General features: G+C 39.3%; 1 protein-coding gene across 1 annotated transcript; it reads left to right on the top strand.

Moving 5' to 3' along the window:
• Positions 1-779: 779 nt before the first annotated feature.
• Positions 780-20089, top strand: LOC119744418 (blastula protease 10-like). The gene is made up of 10 exons (XM_038220343.1): positions 780-879; positions 3530-3782; positions 10902-11034; positions 12230-12293; positions 12830-13021; positions 14917-15046; positions 17642-17764; positions 18413-18510; positions 19004-19125; positions 19439-20089. The coding sequence occupies exons 1-10, from the start codon at positions 817-819 to the stop codon at positions 19560-19562; spliced, it is 1302 nt and encodes a 433-aa protein (XP_038076271.1). The 5' UTR covers positions 780-816; the 3' UTR covers positions 19563-20089.
• The last annotated feature ends 616 nt before the right edge of the window (positions 20090-20705 follow it).

Genomic DNA, 20705 nt, shown 5'->3' with positions numbered 1-20705 from the left:
TATATACGACGAATTCGATTTCTGAATGCCATTCGGCAACAGCTTAGACGTATTTGATCAGTAATGATCTTGAAAGATGTACCGGTGTCATCTGGCAGCTCAGTGCGTGCGAAAAGGTTTTTGACTGTGTCAATAGAGGGCGCTGTTTCTTATGTTTTTTTCTCATGCAAAATTTTCGGCATATTTATCCCAGATTTTCTCATTCCAAAACAAACTATGGATCGGGGAACAAAGTTTTTTAGATATGGTACATCATAATCTACATGTCTGGAAAGTTTTATAACATTCGGCAGACCAGACCGCGTATCTCGAAAACTAAAGCGTTTTCTGGCCTCTCGTACCACGTACTATATGCAATCATGCTAACTAGCAGTTCTGAGCAGATTTTCACACACCGTGCGGCTCCACCGTACCAAGCTGAACACTGCTTTTTTGCTGGTAGGGGGCACTTGGCCGGGGGTACAGCAATTTTTCGAAGGGTACTGAGGGCAACATATATTATTTGTGTGCAATTCAAGATTTCAAATGGGGGGCACCGCTTGATGGAGACCTCGCTCCCCATTGATACAAAACGAAATATTAGTAACACCAAATAAAGAAAATTAAAAGCCTATAGAATAAAGACGACCCGCTTTTGTGAAAAACAATACGGCAGTTTGACGACTAGCCATCTGGTCATTTCGGAGGTCGCTTCGAGTTTACACGCAATGGTTTAACGGACCCTTGGACCAATAAAAGGGGCAGATGCATGCGGACTTGCATCAGTTAGTGAAGGAGAGTTCCAACGTTCACACACACAGCTAGCCTATCTGCCAGATGAAGGTGTTCATGATCCTTTTGTTGTTGGTCGGTTCTGCACTGGCCGGGACTGACCAGGGGGTAAGTTCATGTCTGGAAACATAATTTAAATGTTCGAATAGCTTTGTTCGGGACAGAAAAACCAGAAAATTGTACAATAGTCTCCACTCATTGGCATGTCTTGTATCAGCCATTATGTTAATTTCAGTCGTTTAAAATAATACACCTTTTATGGTTCAGGTAAGCCTACACCAGCACAGTTGATTCACAATATTACTGTAAACAGATCCAGGAATGATTAAAGCATAAGTGAGTGTGCATGCTGTCTTTATAATTCAAACTTCGAGAAGATCTTGACTTTAATCAAAACAATTTTGGGTAATTATGCAAAACCTAAATGTAAGTGGAGTCGATGCTGATGAAGTAGGGGTGTTTTAATGTGTTAACAACATCTTACATTTTGTAAATGGTGGAATCAGGTGATTCAAATGATAAAAATTACACTCAATCAATATTTTTGCCAAAAATAAGACTTTTACAAAAAAGTATTTTAAAGCTACAGTCCATCATTTGTAATTTGTGCATTTTGTTCGTTTGAAGCAACAAAAGAGTTCAAAATCTAATGAAGGATACTGAGCAACTAACCTGATGAAGTTTCAGCTAAGCTTCAGCTGTACATTCCGAGAAAAACAGCATTCTAAGATCTCAATTTCAAATCCAAAGTTACTGAATCATATTTTGAATTGTTTTGAATTGCAGCTATACGCGACGTCGCGCACTGATCCGACGAATTATAACAACCGCGCGCGCGTGTGCGTCGTTCCAATACTTGTGCGCGCTGCGCTGAATAACAAAACGAACTACTAATTTAAATTTTCCTACGGTGCTTCTTAAGAATCACCGTTGGAAATGCCTTCTTTCGTTGATTACTTCAAAATGACAGCTTCCCAGAAAGAATAATTTCACAGGGAGTTGAGTCCCCTTACGTTTTTTCAACCAAGTTTGTTTTTCAACAATAATTACGCCAGTTACTTTTCGGATGGCTGCAAATGATGGACTATACCTTTAAATCAGGGATTGTTTTAAATCATTTTATTTAAATCGTGATTTAAACCAGTGATTTAAATCAGCCAACCCTGGATATTATACTATCGGACGCCTGTAGATTTCAGAGAAACCATCCTATCATGTGATAGAGTGAATTTCTAGCTAACATCCTTCTAGAGTGGAGTGGTTTTTAATTTTCTATCTTACCGGTGCCCGTGCCCTATTTGGTTGTTGACTAGTACTACAGTACTCGAGTACATTTCTTGGTACTCATACTCGTACTCATGAAAATGTAGTCGTACTCGCACTCGCAGGAAGAAATTACCCGTACTCGTACTCGTGACAGAGCACTCGTACTCACACTCGTACTCTGGGAAATGTTCTCCCGCAAGAATTTAAAAAAAAGAGCTACATGCATGGAAAACAGGTTTTTTTTACTGTATGGGAGGCTTCTGCAATTGTTTAATGCCTTGTTTGATACTGAAAAGCCCTTCAAAGCATATGAAAAGTTAATGGGCTCCAACCTGTGGAAAGTACTTATGGGAAAAAACTTGCCTTGTACTTGCACTCGAATTCGTACTCATGAAAAAGTATTTTACTCATACTCGTTCTCATGGACATAATACTCGACTACAACACTGTGGCGACCTTACTCATTCGTTTTTAACCGATCATAAAGAGCTACATGTTCTACTTCCTTATCAATGTATTAGTTTTTTCGCGGGTCCTACTGTACATCAGTCCTATTTTTTTCCCAGGTTTTTTAGGCTTATTTTTCATTTGCGTATTTTTCTTTCCACTGAGTTTGCTTATACTTGCCCTTCGTGTGCCTTTGTTTGTTTGTTTATAATTGTTGTTTGTTTATAATTAAAAAAATTCTGGGTGGGGGATTTTTATATTGGATATTTTTTAATGGGTTTTTATTGATCTTATATAATAATCTGTCTTTTGGGGTTGACACATCTTTGATGACAGTTTTTACACATTTTTTGTCTAGACTAGGACAATTTTATTTTTTCAATAGAATTTTAATTATTGTCCGAAGTAAATAGATAATCATGATGTTGGGATTTGCGACACTGTGGAATAGTCTATTGGCAAACGCATATCTATTACAGACCTGTCGAAATTGTGTATAAAAGAGTTTTAATAACCAAAGATAAAAATATGAAATAGGTGACCAGAAAGGGAAAAAAAATAGTCCAAATAGGTTCAATAGTCCGAATAGGTTCAATAATCCGAATGGACAATAAGGTTCGGTGTTGTCAAATCGATCTGTTGAAGTTATTGTCGATTCGAACTATCGAACCCCATCGTATATTCAGACTATCGAACCTTCGGTTTATTTAACATTATTCTATTGTTCGGATTAGTTAACCTTTCGACTATTAAACCTTTGGACTAATGACCCTCCGGACAAGGGACCTTGGGATTATCGAGCGGTAATCTTCATACCTTCACTTCCCACTTTCCTAAAATTTTAGACGTAAAGCTTCCCTTTTTCTTAAAAAACAGCGGTCCCACTAACCTTGTTAGATCCTCTCTTCATCAAAAATAGCAACAACAAAAACTCATAAAGGGAGATATTAAATACTGACGGCCCAAGAGATTGACAATGCAGATCGTGCTTTATTGTCATAATGTATATAACATTAATATTGTGTACATCACAATATTTCACCAGGTGCGAGACGAATTCAATGGCGAGGCGGTGGACTTCTTCATGGGCAAAGACAAGATCGCAGCCAAGTTGGAGATGACTCCGTCTCCGAATTGTCTGGAGGGAGACATGGAGATGAGCGAGGATCAGAAGAAGGTCTACAACATGATGCAAGAGGTGACGTCCAAGAACAGAGCCGAAGTGCTCCAACTTGCCAGCACTGCCTTCCGACTGTGGCCAGACAAGACCCTCGTTTACAAGTTCGATTCATCGCTGAGTGAGTAAAGCTTCATTTTTACTGTGGTTGAGGAGGTTGTTGTGTCAAACCTTCGCTTTGGTTTCGGCCTCTGGATAGTTAAGTCCTGTGACTTAACTATAGGGACCAGACGAATTAGAATGAACAATTCCAGTAAAATCTTGATCCATTCGATTGAGTGCAATTCAATCTAAATCGTCTTGTCATAGTTTCTGTGGGAGTGAATTTTCACTGTTTTGAAATGATAATCTGCTTTAGCAACAATCCTTTAAAATGAAATCAGCGTTTAGAAAATAGCCAATTTGGCTATTGTTTACTGACATAATATTTCAAATGTCTAGGTCACAGGAAAGTTCGCCATTTGAAACAATAAGGAACGACTACACGCACAAGTCGTCGACAGATCGACGGATGCAATCGTTCAGAACGACTTCAGGGTCTTTACAATGGGAAATGTATACATGAAATTTTCAAATGAACAAATGAGTTGTACAAGGTTAGTAATATGCTACTAGATAAAAAGTATTTTAGACGGTTCATTATACCAATATTTTTTGATATTTTAGCTGTTATAACGTCAATATGATTCTTCCAAGTTAAGTTCTCATCAATATGTATTCCCAAAAATTTGGTACCCTTAACCTGATCAAGATTAGTATCATTCAAAATTATAGGAACAGACTGAGTGTACTTGTACTGGCTAGCATAAAATATTATATAATTAGATTTAAGAACATTTATACATAATTTATTGGCTAAAAGCCAAGTAGTGATTTTCCGGAGCTCAAGAATAAGGTTCTGTACCGCTAGGTCTACAGTTTTGTCAGTATATAATAAACTTGTGTCATCTGCAAATAAGCAAAATGTAATAATATCTGAAGTATTGCAGATGTCATTAATGTACAAGATAAACAATAAGGGACCCAATACAGAGCCCTGTGGTACACCGCAAGTAATAGGCTGTTCTGTTGATTTTACAGAATTATACAAAACATACTGGGATCTGTCACATAAGTAACTTTTAAATAAGTCTAGGGCTATTCCTCGGATACCATAATGTTTTAATTTACGAATCAAGATATCATGGTTAACTGTATCAAATGCTTTCGATAAATCCAGAAAGATACCAATAGAAAAACGTTTGTCATTTATATAATTACACAACTTGTTAACTACATAAAATGTCGCTAAATCAGTAGAGCGATTACGTCTAAAGCCAAATTGTGATTCCGAGAGAATGTCATGTTTATATATAAAAGATATTAATCGTGTATAGATTAACTTTTCAAATAGTTTCGAAAATGTCGATAAAACAGAGATGGGTCTGTAATTTCGAATATCATGTTTGGAGTCTTTTTTTATATATCGGTATAACCTGAGCTATTTTTAACCCATCAGGAAAAACTCCAGCTGTTAGGGATATATAAATCTACCGACATTGTTTCTTTTTTTTTTGAGCAGCAATAGGTTTTATGTGCAGCACCATATATGCGCTTCAACCAATTAGATTTTGTCTTGCATAATATTATGTCGAGAACATAAAATATTTTACGTAGGTTAGTTGTAGTCCATGGCAAGAGCCAACGAACTATGATGTCTATTCATATCATACACGGCTGTTCATCCCTCAAGCGAAAACTCGTGGCTCTGTAGATGTAAGCAAGCCGCTGAATTGATTGCGTGATCGGATTGATGGGCTGTCAGTCACCATTTGCTTTTGTCTAGAATCTTTCTTTGTTGTTGGTTGAGAACCCGATCACCGTTTTAAAATTGTTAAAAGTTTGTGATCGGGCCGATTTCGATCACCGCTTGCTTCTGTAGGAATCATTCTTTGTTCATGGTGCGATTGGGTGACTGATCATCAATCCGATCACCGTTTGGAAATTAATGTTCGACTTTTTGGGAGACGGGGCTGATTCCCTATTACGTTTTCGTTTTGTGATGGTTCTCCTTTCTGTTTTGGGGAATTTTTTAGGGGAGGAGGGGTTAGGAGCCAATACTTTTCTGCAGTTTTTCTTTCAAACCGATCAGCGCAAAAAGCTGAAAATTCTTGTTTACATTACCTTGATTGCCAGATGTGATGTGACGTCATGATGACGTCATCTTATATCAAATTATAAAGCCTTTCAGTTTTAAAAAATATTTATAATAAATACATAAAGAACCGATTGTTATAAGTCATAATACAAAACGAAGTCATTTTTACATTTTGTGATCCGATAAACAAGCGAGTTAAGGTTTAAAATAGACCAAATACTTTCATTTATAAATTTTGCACTGAATTGAGTACAGCCTGTTTTTCGTAAGGCGTTAGATAGTGCCTTTGACAAACTTTTCTTTATTTTTCCGGAACAAAAACATTTCAACCTTCACTTCCAGGGTGACCAAAAGTGCAGTGATCAATTAAGATAATAAGAAAATTATTATTATTGAAAAAAATATATATCCAAATGTTCAATGCGGGAAGTTTATCACACGCAAAATCAGTATAAAAAAGTTATTCTTGTTTTAAATGTGTAAACAAAATGATTCCTTTGTAAAAGACGACTCTTTTTACACCATTTTCCAAAGATTCGTGAAACAAGACAATCAACTAACAAGGACTTTCAATGCCTTGTTAGTTTATAAGGCCCTTTAGCCAAAAAGGAACGTTCTGCCAAAGTTTTGCTGTGAGTGGTGCGAATATGTATGGAATCATTTGCTTGAACAACTCAGAACTATATAAATTTCTAAGGCACATTCAAATCAGAACTATATACGCAAAGCCATCAGATAGTGACATTTAGTTCAAATTGCGCTGATCTACGGAGTTATATACTTGGTTTCCATATCATTTATTTTGAGCCGGATTGAGAATTTCCCCGTGTTTTTTTCCCAAGAGTTTTTTTGTGGGGTTTTCGCCAATCTCTCGATCAGTACTTCATGCCTTAAACTTGAATGTTTAAAATGTGTTTTTATTTCTTTAATATTTCTAAGATACTTCGTATTTGTAAACATTAATGTTCGTCGTATGTTTCACCAAGGTACTTTTCCTTTATGAGTTGAACTTTACTTGACATTATTTAGTAATTTGTATGTATGCAGGGCACCAATGGAAACCAGTTTTTAACTGTTTGGGCATTTAACATTTCTGGGTAAAGAAATAGAATAAGTTGATGTCACCACTCGAAAGTTTTGTTTCCAAAATGTGAAATGGCGGCCGAAGGTTGAATGAAAGAACACATATTTAGGCAAGATAATAATTATTGTCAGTAAAATCGAAATAACAAATACATATATATTTTGTCGTGTTTTCCCTAACACGTGTGGGTGGAAAGCAGGGTATACTTTTTACTTCCCGAGTACTTCAGGAATATAATCTGCATGTATTTATCTCTGGTGAGATTCGAACCCATCACGATGCCTGCTTTGTTGAATTGAGCACATGTCTTAACCAATAGACCACCGAAAGTACCGACGACCCTTTAAAATCCCAACTTTATGTAGCGTGCGTCGTAACGGTTCACAATGACGGTTCACCATGCCATTTTGGCCAATAACTGTACAAAATACAGTTTGTGTTTAACTTGAAAGGCTGTTATAGGATTCGCCAACAAAATACAATCCTTTTGAATTTGTTTGTATTCACTAAGTCCGTTATTTTGCCGAAAACTCCATCGGGGATCCATCCAAACCAATATAATTATATAAAGGAAGTGAGTGACCCTCCTTCTTATATAATTTACAGCGGTGAACCGTGGTTACACTATGGTTTGGATGAATTTTGCGTCCAAATATCGGAATGGCGGAGATAACACGTTGTTTGTGCATCCTTATACGGCTTGACATTGAACACAATCTGTATTTTGTAAAAAATATCGGCCAAAATGACTGGTGAACCGTCATGGTGAATCGTGTATATGCATTGGCCATGTTGTATTATGAAACCAGCGCGCGCGTGTGTGTTATTATTTAAACGCGTAATACGCGCAGTGTCCAAATCCTAATATCAAGGCTATAATTGTACATCCAGACATGTCTGAATTTCCTCATAGTTCTAAATGTGCATGATATGCCGTTTGGGGGCTGTTTTCTTGAGTTTTGTTTTCAAAATGTGAAATGGCGGCCGAAGGTTGAATGAAAGAACACATATTTAGGCAAGATAATAATTATTGATAGTAAAATCGAAATAACAAATACATATATATTTTGTCGTGTTTTCCCTAACACGTATGGGTGGTAAGCAGGGTATACTTTTTACTTCCCGAGTACTGCAGGGAAATAATCTACATGTATTTATCTCCGGTGAGATTCGAACCCATCACGATGCCTGCTTTGTTGAATTGGGGATCTACCTAATGTTCCCAAATACCGATGTTCCCCACTAGCGATGTTCCCCCAAATCCTAAGGATTAGGGTTAGGGTGAGGGTTTAGGTTAGGGCTAGAATTCCGGCCAAAATGGTTGGGACACTTCCTGAACCTGCCACTTTCACCCACTCCCCCGCTCCCCCGGTCATTGTTGTTCTCTCCAGCTGATGGAGCACACACCGCACAATGAGAGACAACATTGAACGGGGGCCGGGGGCTTCGGGGCCCAGCGAGATTTGGCCAGGATTGTAGGTACAAACCAAGACCACAATGCAAAAATGTGCATTAAAAGTGTTATCAAGATAACGTCATCGCAGGGCACGTGGCGCATTCATAAAGATGCATTTTTTATAGTCTCATATTGAGAAAACTATCAGTCCAAATGGGTCAAAATTGCGTACCAAGGTAGTCCGACACGTCTGATTTAATATGGATTTTTTTTTCTTTTGGACAATAATATATCTCACAGACGCCACATGCTAAATTAAAAAATTATTGTACGGTATACATTGTACTTTGAAACGTTGATAGTATCGGACGTGTTATTGATTTTTTTTTAAAGCATAATGCGGAAAGGCCCTTTGTTCTGTTGCAAACAGACATAGATCTCTAGTTTTTATTTCTTTCTGGTAATGAAACCAAGGATTCCTCAAAAGTACCATAAGCACCGTAGCTCGAAAGCCTGAAGAAACCTGTAGAGAGAAGACAATGAGAACAAATTACAGTTTTAGAGGTGGGAGGAAAAGCCCAGAAAACCCACAGAATCAGGTAGGGACTGAAAACCCAATCCACATAGTGGCCCAGCGGGATTCGAACCCGGGACACAGCGGTGGAAGGCGAGGAAAGTACCGCTACGCCAATCTGACTCCCCTTAAAGTAAATTTTCGTTTTGTGCTGGTTCTCCTTTTTTTAGGGGGGGGGGGTGGGAGCCAATACTTTTCCGCAGCTTTTCTTTCAAATCGATCACAGAAAAGCTGAAACTTCTTGTTTACATTAACCTTGAATGCCAGATGTGACGTCATGATGACGTCATCTTATATGAAATTATAAGTCGTTTTAGTTCTAAAAAATGATTATAATAAAAACATAAAGAACCGAATGTTATAAGTCATAATATACAACTGATGACGTCATCTTATATGAAATTATAAGTCGTTTTAGTTTTTAAAAAATGATTATAATAAAAACATAAAGAACCGATTGTTATAAGTCATAGTACAAAACAAGGTCATTTTTACATTTTGTGATCCGATAAACCAGCGAGTTAAGGTTTAAAATAGACCAAATACTTTCATTTATAAATTTTGCACTGAATTGAGTACAGCCTGTTTTTCGTGAGGTGTTGGATATTGCCTATAACAAACTTTTCTTTATTTTCGGGAACAAAAATTTCTCAACCCTTACTTCCAGGGTGACCGAAAGTGCAGTGATCAATTCAGATAATAAGAAAATTATTATTTATTTATTAAATAAATATATATATCCAAATGTTCAATGCGGGAGGCTTATCACACGCAAAGTCAGTATAAACAAAGTTGTTCTTGTTTTAAATGTCCAAAAAAATTATTCCTTTGTACATGAATCTTTTCACACCATTTTACAAAGATTCGTGAAACAAGACAATCAATTAACAAGGCATTGAAAGTCCCTTTTGCCAAAAAGGAATGTTCTGCCAATGTTTCGCTGTGAGTGGTGTGAAAATATATGGAATCATCAGACCAGAAGTTATTTTTCTAGGTGGTCGTGCTTCACGTGTTTGCTGATCATATCTTTATGCAGGTAGTTAATATTTTGTACCGTGTAGCCATGAACCAGGTTCTTCAGCTCAGAGAAGAATTTTAGTATGCCCATGCAAAGACAAACAGTAATAAACGTGTATATTTAGAAGCATATATTGCATTTCCAGAAAATGAAAATTGTTTAATTTTCTGCTTATGGCAAATGCAGGATACGCCATAGCATCTAAAAAATATTTGTTTATTGCTGTTGTATTTTGTAACGGCATAATTAAGTTCAGCTCCGAGCTAACGAAAAATTGGTTTGTTGAACCACTGCACGATTATTATTTCGTACAGTGTAGCCACGAACCATTGTTTCGTTAGCCTAGAGCAGAACTTTATTATGCCTATGAAAAAAAAACAAAAAAGCAATAAAACGTATATTTTTTAAACGATGGGCATATTGTTGCACAAACTCCAAGGACTTTACAGGCTTCATCAAACGCCATATTGGCGTCTGCGGCTACTGTTTCTATTTTTGAGTAGCTATACGTTTTATGTGCAGAGTCAGAAATACGCTTCCAAAAACCAGATTGTGTCTTGCATTATTACAATTTTTTGTGTAGTTGTATTCGATTGCAAAATCGATAACGAACGAAGGAGACCTAAATATCAACACAAACGGAATTCTTCTAAACGGTTTAATGCATGAAGACGAAACCTTGTAGAGACAACTGTCCAAAAATGTTGACATTTTGTGACGTAGTCATGATCATTTTGTGACGACATCATGACCTCATCGTATGTCAAATTTCAGTATATATTTTATTTACAAACACACGCTACTTTCGGTTTGAAGATGGAAAAGAACTTCTGAAAATATAAAAAAAAAATAACAATGAATGTGTTAAACATGCAACAACAAAATAACTTCCGATTCGATGACGTCACAGTATTTGGACTCCTTAGGTCAACATTGTACCAATATCATTATCTCTGATACGAACATAGTCATTGGACACGGATCAAACTTTAAAATTGTATCTTCTCAATCATGTTTTTTTTTTCTCGAAGGTAATGGAATGAAAGCAAAGTTCGAGGAAGCCGTCAATCTGTACAGGGAAATGACGTGCATCAATTTCGTTGAGGCCCAAGATGGTTACACTGGAGACATCCCACCGCTGAAAGTCAAGGGAAACGGCAAGGGGTATAAGTCTGGCCAAATTAAGCACGTTTTGAACGACAGGAAGTAGACTTATAGCATTGACATGAAATCAGTTTATATCAACCAAATGTGGTGACTGTTCGACACTCGTTTAGGCCAAAAAAAAGTCTTCGGTTTCTGAATGGGGCTTGCATCAAAGGTGGTGCGGCGACGCGGCTTTTTTTTTGGGGGGGGGGGCTTTTCGCAAAGTTGCGGAAAAGCTTTTGTTTTTGTTCTGATTTTGTTTTAGCTTTTCCACATAGTAGCCATCAGCCTCATCAGTGTTGCTGAGGACCTTTATCTGCAGGGACTACACGTTTACAAAAGAAGTAGCGGTTCTCCAAGATGGCATGCATGGTTGTTGAAAGCGAACGGGGTTTTTTTGGTCTGATTGATATGTGGATTCTACGGAAAGCATAAAGTCCTACAAACAATATTATTTACATGACTGCACATTGGCAAAAAAGCATAAAGTCCTACAAAAATAATAAGCGGAAAAGCCCTGTGTTCTGTTTTCAAGCGGACATAGATCTCTAGTTTTTTTACCTTTTTTCCTTCAAATGTCGGCTGATGACTACAAATTTAATGGTGTCCGACTAAATTTAGTGCAAAATATATGGGAGTACAGAGAAGCCACATACAGCTTTTACTCGATCGTAACCCCATCTAAAAACACGTTAAAATTGTGCAGATGCAGGATTCCAGTCAAACCAGTGAGTTTGGCAGTTTTGAGACATCTTCTTACATTGAAAAAAAAACTTTTTCATTTGCCGACGCGCATGGCTACGGCGACGCGCACGCATACCAGAAACCGGAGACTTTTTTGGCCTTACTTAATACCACTCACGTTTTGCAGGTTAGGCCCAATATAAAAACAAGTTCAGCGTCCTGCATTTTGGGAAAAAAAGGAAGGAGGAGGCCTTTTTTCATCCAAAACTCACGCAATGACATACCAGTTTTATCTGGGCTGGATGCAACAGATAAAGAGGCCAAAATGATGTCACTGTTTAAAATTTATCATTTGGGGTTTTTTTTGGCAATTAAAAAAAAGCATACTGCAAATAAATACTGCAAAAAATGTACCGTCTCTGAAGCGAGTGGTAGAAACGTCTACACATAGCCGCTCGATATCCCCTCTGGGTTTGTTTTTATAAATATTACATCGGCACTTTATGCTGAGTTCTGCTTCCATTTTAAGGTGCTACTCGACAGTAGGCGGTCCAGGCGGAAATCTCAACTTACAGGAAGACCGCTGTGATCACGTGAGTTGCAAATTGTTTGAAGAGAAAGGAAAAAAGACTTTGAAACAACTGCCATGACAACACCAACACTGTCTGAATAATTTAGGAGAACAAGTAAGTTTTAGGTGTTTTCATTTTTTGGATTATTCTAAGATAGAAACTGAGTTGCTTGGTAAATGATTGGTATGATAGGAGAATCTCTCTTCATTTGCTCCAGCATCATTGCATTAAAAGGAATTGTCCGAAAAGGTGATCACGTGTGTAATTCAATTAGCATATTAATTTCGCAGAACGCACATGGAAGGTGCAATTCGCTCTGTTCACACTTCCGTCATGGGCATGCACAGCCTCGATCTGGCAACTTTACACAATAGATAAAGCCGGCTCAGTGATTCCTGTGTCGGGGTTCAGATCACTGAACCGGCTATTTGTATTATGTAAAGTTGCCAGATCGAGGCTCTGCATGCCCAGTGGCGGAGCGTGAATAGGCGTGGTTCCAATGATGGGAGTTTTAATCTTAATCTTCACTTATTCTTTTCTTGCTTATGTATGTTCAGCTCGGGGTTTGCCTTCACGAAATAGGCCACGCCCTCGGCGTCTACCATGAACAAAGCCGCTCGGATCGCGTCAACCATGTCACCATCGTCGAGGAGAACATCATGGCAGGATACGCCTCTGACTTCAAGATGGTGGACCGGGAGCTGATTGCCCCTTATGATCTGCAGTCTATCATGCATTACGCGAGCGATGTAAGTACATGTACATACAAAACAATGATTTTGAGACTTTTTCAATCTACCGTGACCAGGTTTGAGCGAGAAATAGAGAGTTAACCGCATCGGTGCATTCGAGTCCAGTCACAAGTCCAGTAACAAGCCCAGTCATAACAATCATTATAACACATCTTGCTTGTTCCTTATCCTGGTTGGCTGAAACGCGGTCACGTGTGACTCTCTAATATAGGCTAGTGTATGACACGTCAGCGTGAACGAGACGCGCGTCGAGACATCGCGCGGGTAATATGTTGTTGCAAACGCTAGTGTACCAACTAGAACCATCTCCATGGGAAATTTCGACGAAGATTTTCCGCCGACACAACCGACGTGCATTGTTCAGCAAAGTGCCGTCGGTGCAACGGTTGACCGAGTATGGTACATTAGCATATCCATTAGCGTCACTCGGCGTGTTTTGGCGTGGGTCTTGGTATCGACCAATTGAAGCCGGCAAAAAGGGCAATATTTATTAATTAATAACTCGTGAAGGAAGCTTTTCTGCAAATGTATACTGCATAACATAATTAATAGGAACCTTAGTAATATTTGTGAGTCTTGAAAAGATTGACAGATATAGCAAACGCTAGTGTACCAACTTTCAAAAGTGCACGTAGCCAGGCCTATTTTTCCAATTTCAGCGAAAGGTAATGAACACATCACAACGATTTTTAGCACATACTCGGATCATTATGAGGGAAGTAAACCCTGAAAGTTGCATGAAGGTACGGTCTTCCAAACGGGAGAAATACATTTTCAAAGATTTCGCTAACCAATGGTGAACATGTGTGTATGTACATGTAGTTTCATTCAAAATGAAGTATTACGTAACCTTTAGATTTCGCCCTTGAACCACATGACTGTATAAATCAAATGGCCGATCGCTTCATATCAAAATGAACGACAGTTAGCCACGACCAGATCATGTTCCTATGTTTTTTTGCCCATCGCCCCATCGTACACACGTTCTTGCTATTAGTGCCAAGGCGTAGCTTACGTCACAGATAAACAAGTTTTCAGCAATAATCCTCGATCGACCTTACTCCAAAATGATCGAAATGGACCTTTTCATCCGTCGGTCATTAGGAACGGAATTGCCGTGCTGTTTTAAGCGACTATATACCCCTACTAGTTTATAAACGAAATAGTATACAAATATAGCATGGTTTATTTCGGGTGGACAGTCGATATTCGCTCCCCAAGTTTGTCAACTTCCAATACCGAGGGGAGCTAATATCGACTGTCCACCCGAAATAAACCATGTTATATTTGTTTTACTATACCTCATACATATTCAGTTGCCGAATTTAGTTTTATTATTATGCACCTAAAACAAAATTCGGGGAAACTTGTACAGCTCACCAAAAAATTCAACTTCAATTACTAGTTCGGTTCGTTTGCAATATAATACAGTTACTACAGTTGTAAATACAAATGTTTGCAATGTGTACAACTTTCTTTTGTACAGGAGACATCTTTACACGGTCTATAAATTTTCTCCAGTACGGCATCGTTGAGCTCTGGAAATTAACATTTACGCGAACCATGCAACCATGCATCTCTCCTGGGCGATGTTCGCGCGTGCGTACTGCACCCGTGCGACAGTTCCTTGATTGCTCTGTAACGCGCATGCGTAGTAGACTGTCGCACGGGTAACCCATGCGACAGTCTACTACGCATGCGTATTTACAATGTGCGTGAATCCTCGCGCGCGCGTTTGGTAAACAGCAAGAATAACATCTGGCACGTGATGGTGAATTGACCAGTGAACGTTCGGCTCTCGATCATGAATATGTATGAGGTATAGGAATTTAGGATATCTTTTTATATTCATGTACATGTACTTCAGTGTGCATATCTGCATCTTCACATAGGCTTTCAGCAAAGATGGCCGCTCGCAAACCATTGTTCCTCACGAACTTTCGGAGGTGGATAAGATGGGATTACAGTGGAGACTTTCCCGACTTGACATCTACAAGTTTAACCTGATGTACGACTGCTACGGTGAGGTCAAAGTCCACTGTTCCTTAGTGAAATATATAATTGAAACTCTAATATAATAGTTATCTTTGAAACAGCAATCCACGGGAACAAATTCTCAAGACGAGACATACCCTCACACGAATTTTGGTCCGTAGGCGGACAATAACACCATTTCTAAACAAATATGTATGCGTTATAAATTTATTTTACCATTTAAAAAAAAAACAATTTCAGAAAACGCTCGTTTTTCTAATCTTGACATTTATTAGTACGTACGTACGTACAGTATAGAATTTCATTTTCGAAATTTCTCGGTTTATGGTCCTGAGGAGGCCATACGTAATTCCAGCCCTGAATGTAAGTCTCCTTCTTGGATGTTGCCCCCAGCTTCAGTGTCATGCATGCAAGATTCAATGTACGGTGTCACGGTCTCACTTCTCCGGCGTGCTAGCTTCTCCAAAACGGAAATTTCGCTTCAACACGCATGCACAAAATTGCGCAGTAGTGTACATTTTCGTCACTGTATTAGTGTGCTGAGTTCTTCGAGGTTGTACTTGTACACGTAAGATCTTATTTGTATGAATGGTTTATACAGGGTACCAGTCCAATCCAGAATTTTCGTGGCACGCACTATTAACTCCCAATAACAAAACAAAACACTTGAAATGCACATTTATTTTAAGCCATGGTTGCAATAATAAAGACAAAATGGACCATGAACGAGCAAGGAACACGGACCAAGGAGCTTCGTTCTTAATTATTCCTCCAAGAACACACACACAATGACACATGCATGACGCGCTGGGAACACAAATCAGAATGCTTGCAAGACCATGGAATGAATACGGGCGATTCCCAATAGTGCGCCTCCAAGAGTTTGCAACGCGTTGGCCAATCACAATGCGCGAAATCAGTCGACCTTTTCCAAACGCGCATTGGGTCGACAGATTTTGCGCATTGTGATTGGCCAACGCGTTGCAAACTCTTGGAGGCGCACTATTGGGAATCGCCCGTATTGACCCACAGGAAGTGTTAGATAACACATTCTTGTAATAGACTTGGTAGACTTCAGAACACTGTAACGTGCTCAATTATCCGCCGCATTCACCCGGAGAAGCTAGCACGCCGGAGAAGTGAGACCGTGACAACGGTACACGTCGTGCGTGCTCATGTTGTTTCCGTCGCGTGCTCGTGCATTCCATTTAGTGGTGAAATTGTGCGACTGGAATCACGACAAGCACCCAAACAGCTCGATTTTTTACTCCGGAATTTTGACCACCCGGAATTAGTTCTCGCAAACACAATTTCTTAATCATGGTTGTGTGGACGTTTACATTGTACGTTTATATGCTCTTCCCCAATGATACATCAGTTTGTTTAAGACGCTATTTGTATCCCATTAGGGCGCTTTCCAGGACGTACAGTGTCGCTTTAAGGGCACGTGTTAATGACGTCAGCGGCAATGTGCCTCCCCCCCCCCCCCCCCCCCGCCGTGAATCAGAGAGGCGCCCAGATTTATGCAAGCCGCGCGCCAGCTAATCGGAGTCGACTTTACTAAATCGTGACGTCATTTCATCCCAAAATCAGGACTAACGCTGTAATTGGTCAATTCGAATGCAGCATTTTGTAATACAACAACAGCCGGGAGCGCATTCGCGTAACATGATACCGAGCGCCGCGCGCCGTGACATTATTTTTTTTTAATCCATGTCTATGACGCGCAACGGGTGAATGACCGAAGACCCGATAGACCGATAGAAAGCGCCTTCTGATTGGTCAAAATCTAGGAAGTCAAGAGGCGGGGTCTTGCCTAATCAATCAACAAATCTGTTCGCGCATAATAGACCACGGCATTCACCGTGGTCTATTACATAGACTACCACTCACCCACACCCTTCAGACTTACCTTACATACCTACTGTGGACATTCCTTTGTATTCGTGTAGTTAAGAAAAGACGAAGAAAAACTCATTTTACTCGCAAAGTGAACACTCTTTCAACTAAACTTTTTATAATGATTTCCTTGAGTGTTCCTCTTCATTTCCCTCTAAACACTAGGGGAAAACCTAGTGTGGACGCGTGCAAGTCCACAAAGCGTTCACGCTTCCCGTGGACCTCTTTTGTTCACAGGTCCACGAAGAGAATGGAAGGTTAAAGCACATTCTTGTTCCGTAGTTGTGGGGATATACACTCGTCTCTATACGCCGTATTTGTGGGGACCGAAAACGCTATGGGGACAGCAAGTAGCCCCCACACAGCAAGTAGTCCCCACAACTCGGTCCCAATTATCCTAACAATAAGAAACTTCCCCATAACGCGGTGTAGGCCAGGACATAGGTTTGTTTAGGGTGTAAATCGAGGATTTTCTGTGGCTCCTTGTCGTCGATCTTTCGCTCATACTTTTTGGCAACAGCTGTCATTGGTTTTGTACACGTTTTCTTTAATTGAGGACGTAATCGTAATTTAACTCGTAATTTAACTCCTGTCCTCAATTACTCGATGCTTCACACGCGTGTCCTCGACTTACACCATAAACATGCGCCACTGATACTCCATGGGGTTGGAGCGCAACAAAAATTATTAATTTCTCATTGTCGCCATCTTGTCTTACCTCAGACGGTTGCCCCGAGGACCTGAAGGATAAGTGTCAACATGGCGGCTTGCCGTCCAAGCAATGCACCTGCGTTTGTCTGGAGGAATACAAGGGAGCTTACTGTGAGATCTTCAACGGCGAGACGGGTAGGGGCACAGACGATTACACCACGGCATGCTTGTTTGAGAAGAGAAGATTATTCGCTCCATTTCTTATTTCAAAATCGTATTAAACTGCTCAAAGTATACCCTCAAGTTTGTTCGTAAATATTATTGTGCTTCTCACGTAGTATGGGTTGTTTTTAATTAAATACGGTCACGTGCATATTCAAACGGCTGTTGATACTCTGAATTTACTCCTGAAACAGTTTGCCTGAATCTCAGAAACTAGACAATTCACGCACACATCGCACGATTTTTGTCAAGAGAAAACATTATCTAGCTAGGGTGAAGTCCGAATACGCCTCTGTACCGATGACGTCATGCTTTGTTTACATGTGTACTGTCTTATTGGAGGCTGTTTGGGACGACTGTTTCGTAGCCCCATAGAAAAGCGCACAAGTAAGCAAAGTGTGACGTCATCAGTAATGCCCACTGTTATTATTTTCGGCTACTCGTGTAAGGGTTACATGTTAACAAGGGAGGTTGTTAGAATAAACTAGGCATGATTCATTAAAAGTCAGACAAATTTCAATTTTTGACACAAAAATTCGTTTTTTTTTATTCCTTTGTGAAAGGAATTGCCGTTAACCTTCATTACATGTTTTTCAATTGTTCTCTCAATACATGGTTCAGCTTGCAGTGCGGAGTTCAATGCCACATCAGGAGTAATCCAGAGCCCAGGCTACCCGGACAGATACCCCAGCAACACCGAGTGTGTCTACGCCATCGAGGTAGGCTCATAACTCAGCATCCAAAATGCAGCAAGTCGCTATAAAACATTACTCATTTTTTCAAACATTATTCCACACATCAATCGCGATGGATGGGCAGGAGCAAGTTATGAGGTCATTAAAACGGAGCTGGTATTTACACTCTTGTGCTACTGTGAATTGGTATAAATAATCTCTAAAATAAAATAACAAAACCATTGGGAACTTTTGACACTTTTCCAAATAAAAAGGAGATACTAAACTTTACATCAGAAGACAGTAGACAGTCGTTTGCAGAAAATGTCCCTGCGGAAAAGAAACAAACACTTCAGGTTCCATATTACTATTTTATAGTATATATATTCCTCACCTTTCATTTTTGTTTGATGGGGAAGCGCTCAGGACCAGCTCGTTGGCCGGTGTGAGAGTATAGTTAAGTAAGCTATAGAAGTACCCATGTTTTATAGATTTATAGTTCATTCAGATTCCTATTTTCCCCATTCATCTTGTACAGTGTCCAGTCGGTATGACCGTCCACCTGGACTTCAAGGACTTCGACATTGAAGGATGGGGATGCTTCTTCGATATTTTTGAAACGAAAATTGGCGACATCTTCGATGAGATATACCCTGACGAGTGAGTCACATTTCTGTACAATTCAGAGTGCATATTGGTCTACAATGAATAGTATCCACATGTAAAGGGATAAAAGTCGTTGCTGGAGATGTCAATCGTTTCATTTACGAGAACGTCCTGCGCCTGCGCCCTATACCTAATAACCGGAGATTCAATTTGAATGCCATTATCGTACTTGCCTACTCCAGGGATAATTCGATTCAGTGTAGTCGCAGGGATGGAAGGGATGTTACCGCAATCAAGCGTGACCACGCAGTAAGTCCAAGATTGAGATTTATTTTGTTCTTTTTAATCACTTTGCTTGGACCGCCAGATACTGTGATGATGAACTGAAAGGTGTCACCAAAGACTCCAAAACAAACCTGGCCTTGATGAAGTTCAAGAGCGACTCCATGTACAACTACAAAGGATTCGATATCGAGTATCGTTGTGAATAAATCCACCACATCAGACAAAACTTGAATAGCAGTACCGAGCGTTGATTCCGGTGTGAAATTCGATTGGGATAAACAGATAATCTAGATATTAAAAGGAAGACTTAAGATTTTAGTTTAGAGTAGTTGCTTTCGTTAATGTGTGTAGGGTTAATTAAGCATGCTTAATCACCATCGCTAATGTTTAATACAAGCAAGCAAAATGAGTTCATCTCTACCTTTAAGTATATAGTTCTGATTCTGAACAGCGAAAAAATTAATAGAGTTCAGGGAACTAGGCCAGGAGAAAAATGGGGGCGGGCAAATGCGCCCCCCCCCCCCCCCGCGCACACACTTGGCATAGATCAAAATAAAACTTGATTAAACTGTTCTCTGCTTACTAATACTTTCGGTAATGTTCCCGCCCAGCGAATGCCCCTGAACCCAAACTGTGAAGTCCAATTACGAAAAGATATTCCTTCCATTTTAAAGGACCAATGAAATTAATTGTTTTAATGCAATCCTCGAAAATGCACCATTGTGTCCCATTTAATCTTATTTTCAATTTTCATTTTGCCATTTTCAAGGGTGTTTTGGCGCCTTTTTGGTGTATGCTAATGCAAATTTCCATATTCATAAGCAAAAATGTGATGTCATATAAGGCAGAAACCTCAATGTTGCAATTAGTTTATGCGCACAAAGTTGCCAAAATTTTGGATACAGGGTGAGTCAAAAAAAGCGGAACCCAAACCCCCAAAATTATATTTCAGATACAAAAAAAATATGTAGCACCAAAAATAATAATGACTGGAAGGCTAATTTCATTAGGTACTTTTAGAAGAAAAAAATGACTGAAATTTGTCAATCCTTCAGAAAATATCACCATTTAAACAGAATGACCCTAAAACCTGACTCGTCCAAAAAATGCGATTTCAAGAATCGTCGTCGCAATCGTCTTCAAACATCACCAGCGATACAATCTCTGTTTCAACGTTAAAAATGTTCAACAGAATCCCTTTGAAGGTTTGTCCTTTATAGATTTTATAAACATATTGTTTGCCTAACCAGGGTTGTTAAAGAGGATATTGTGTACTACAGTTCGTGACAGTTGTTGCAACAAGTATTCTGTGTCATTTTCTGTGTTGTTCCAAACAGTAAAAACACACA

The sequence above is a fragment of the Patiria miniata genome, unplaced genomic scaffold (assembly GCF_015706575.1).
Source record: "Patiria miniata isolate m_02_andy unplaced genomic scaffold, ASM1570657v1 HiC_scaffold_7, whole genome shotgun sequence".
Classification (NCBI taxonomy): Eukaryota; Metazoa; Echinodermata; class Asteroidea; order Valvatida; family Asterinidae; genus Patiria; species Patiria miniata.
Note: the sequence above shows the minus strand (reverse complement) of the source record. Positions and strands in the feature narration are given on the sequence as shown.

Coding starts and splice junctions, on each gene's coding strand:
- LOC119744418 (XM_038220343.1), top strand. CDS start 817: ATGAAGGTGTTCATGATCCTTTTGTTGTTGGTCGGTTCTGCACTGGCC. Junction 15,047..17,641: donor CCTGATGTACGACTGCTACG/GTGAGGTCAAAG, acceptor GTCTTACCTCAG/ACGGTTGCCCCGAGGACCTG. Junction 17,765..18,412: donor GATCTTCAACGGCGAGACGG/GTAGGGGCACAG, acceptor TACATGGTTCAG/CTTGCAGTGCGGAGTTCAAT.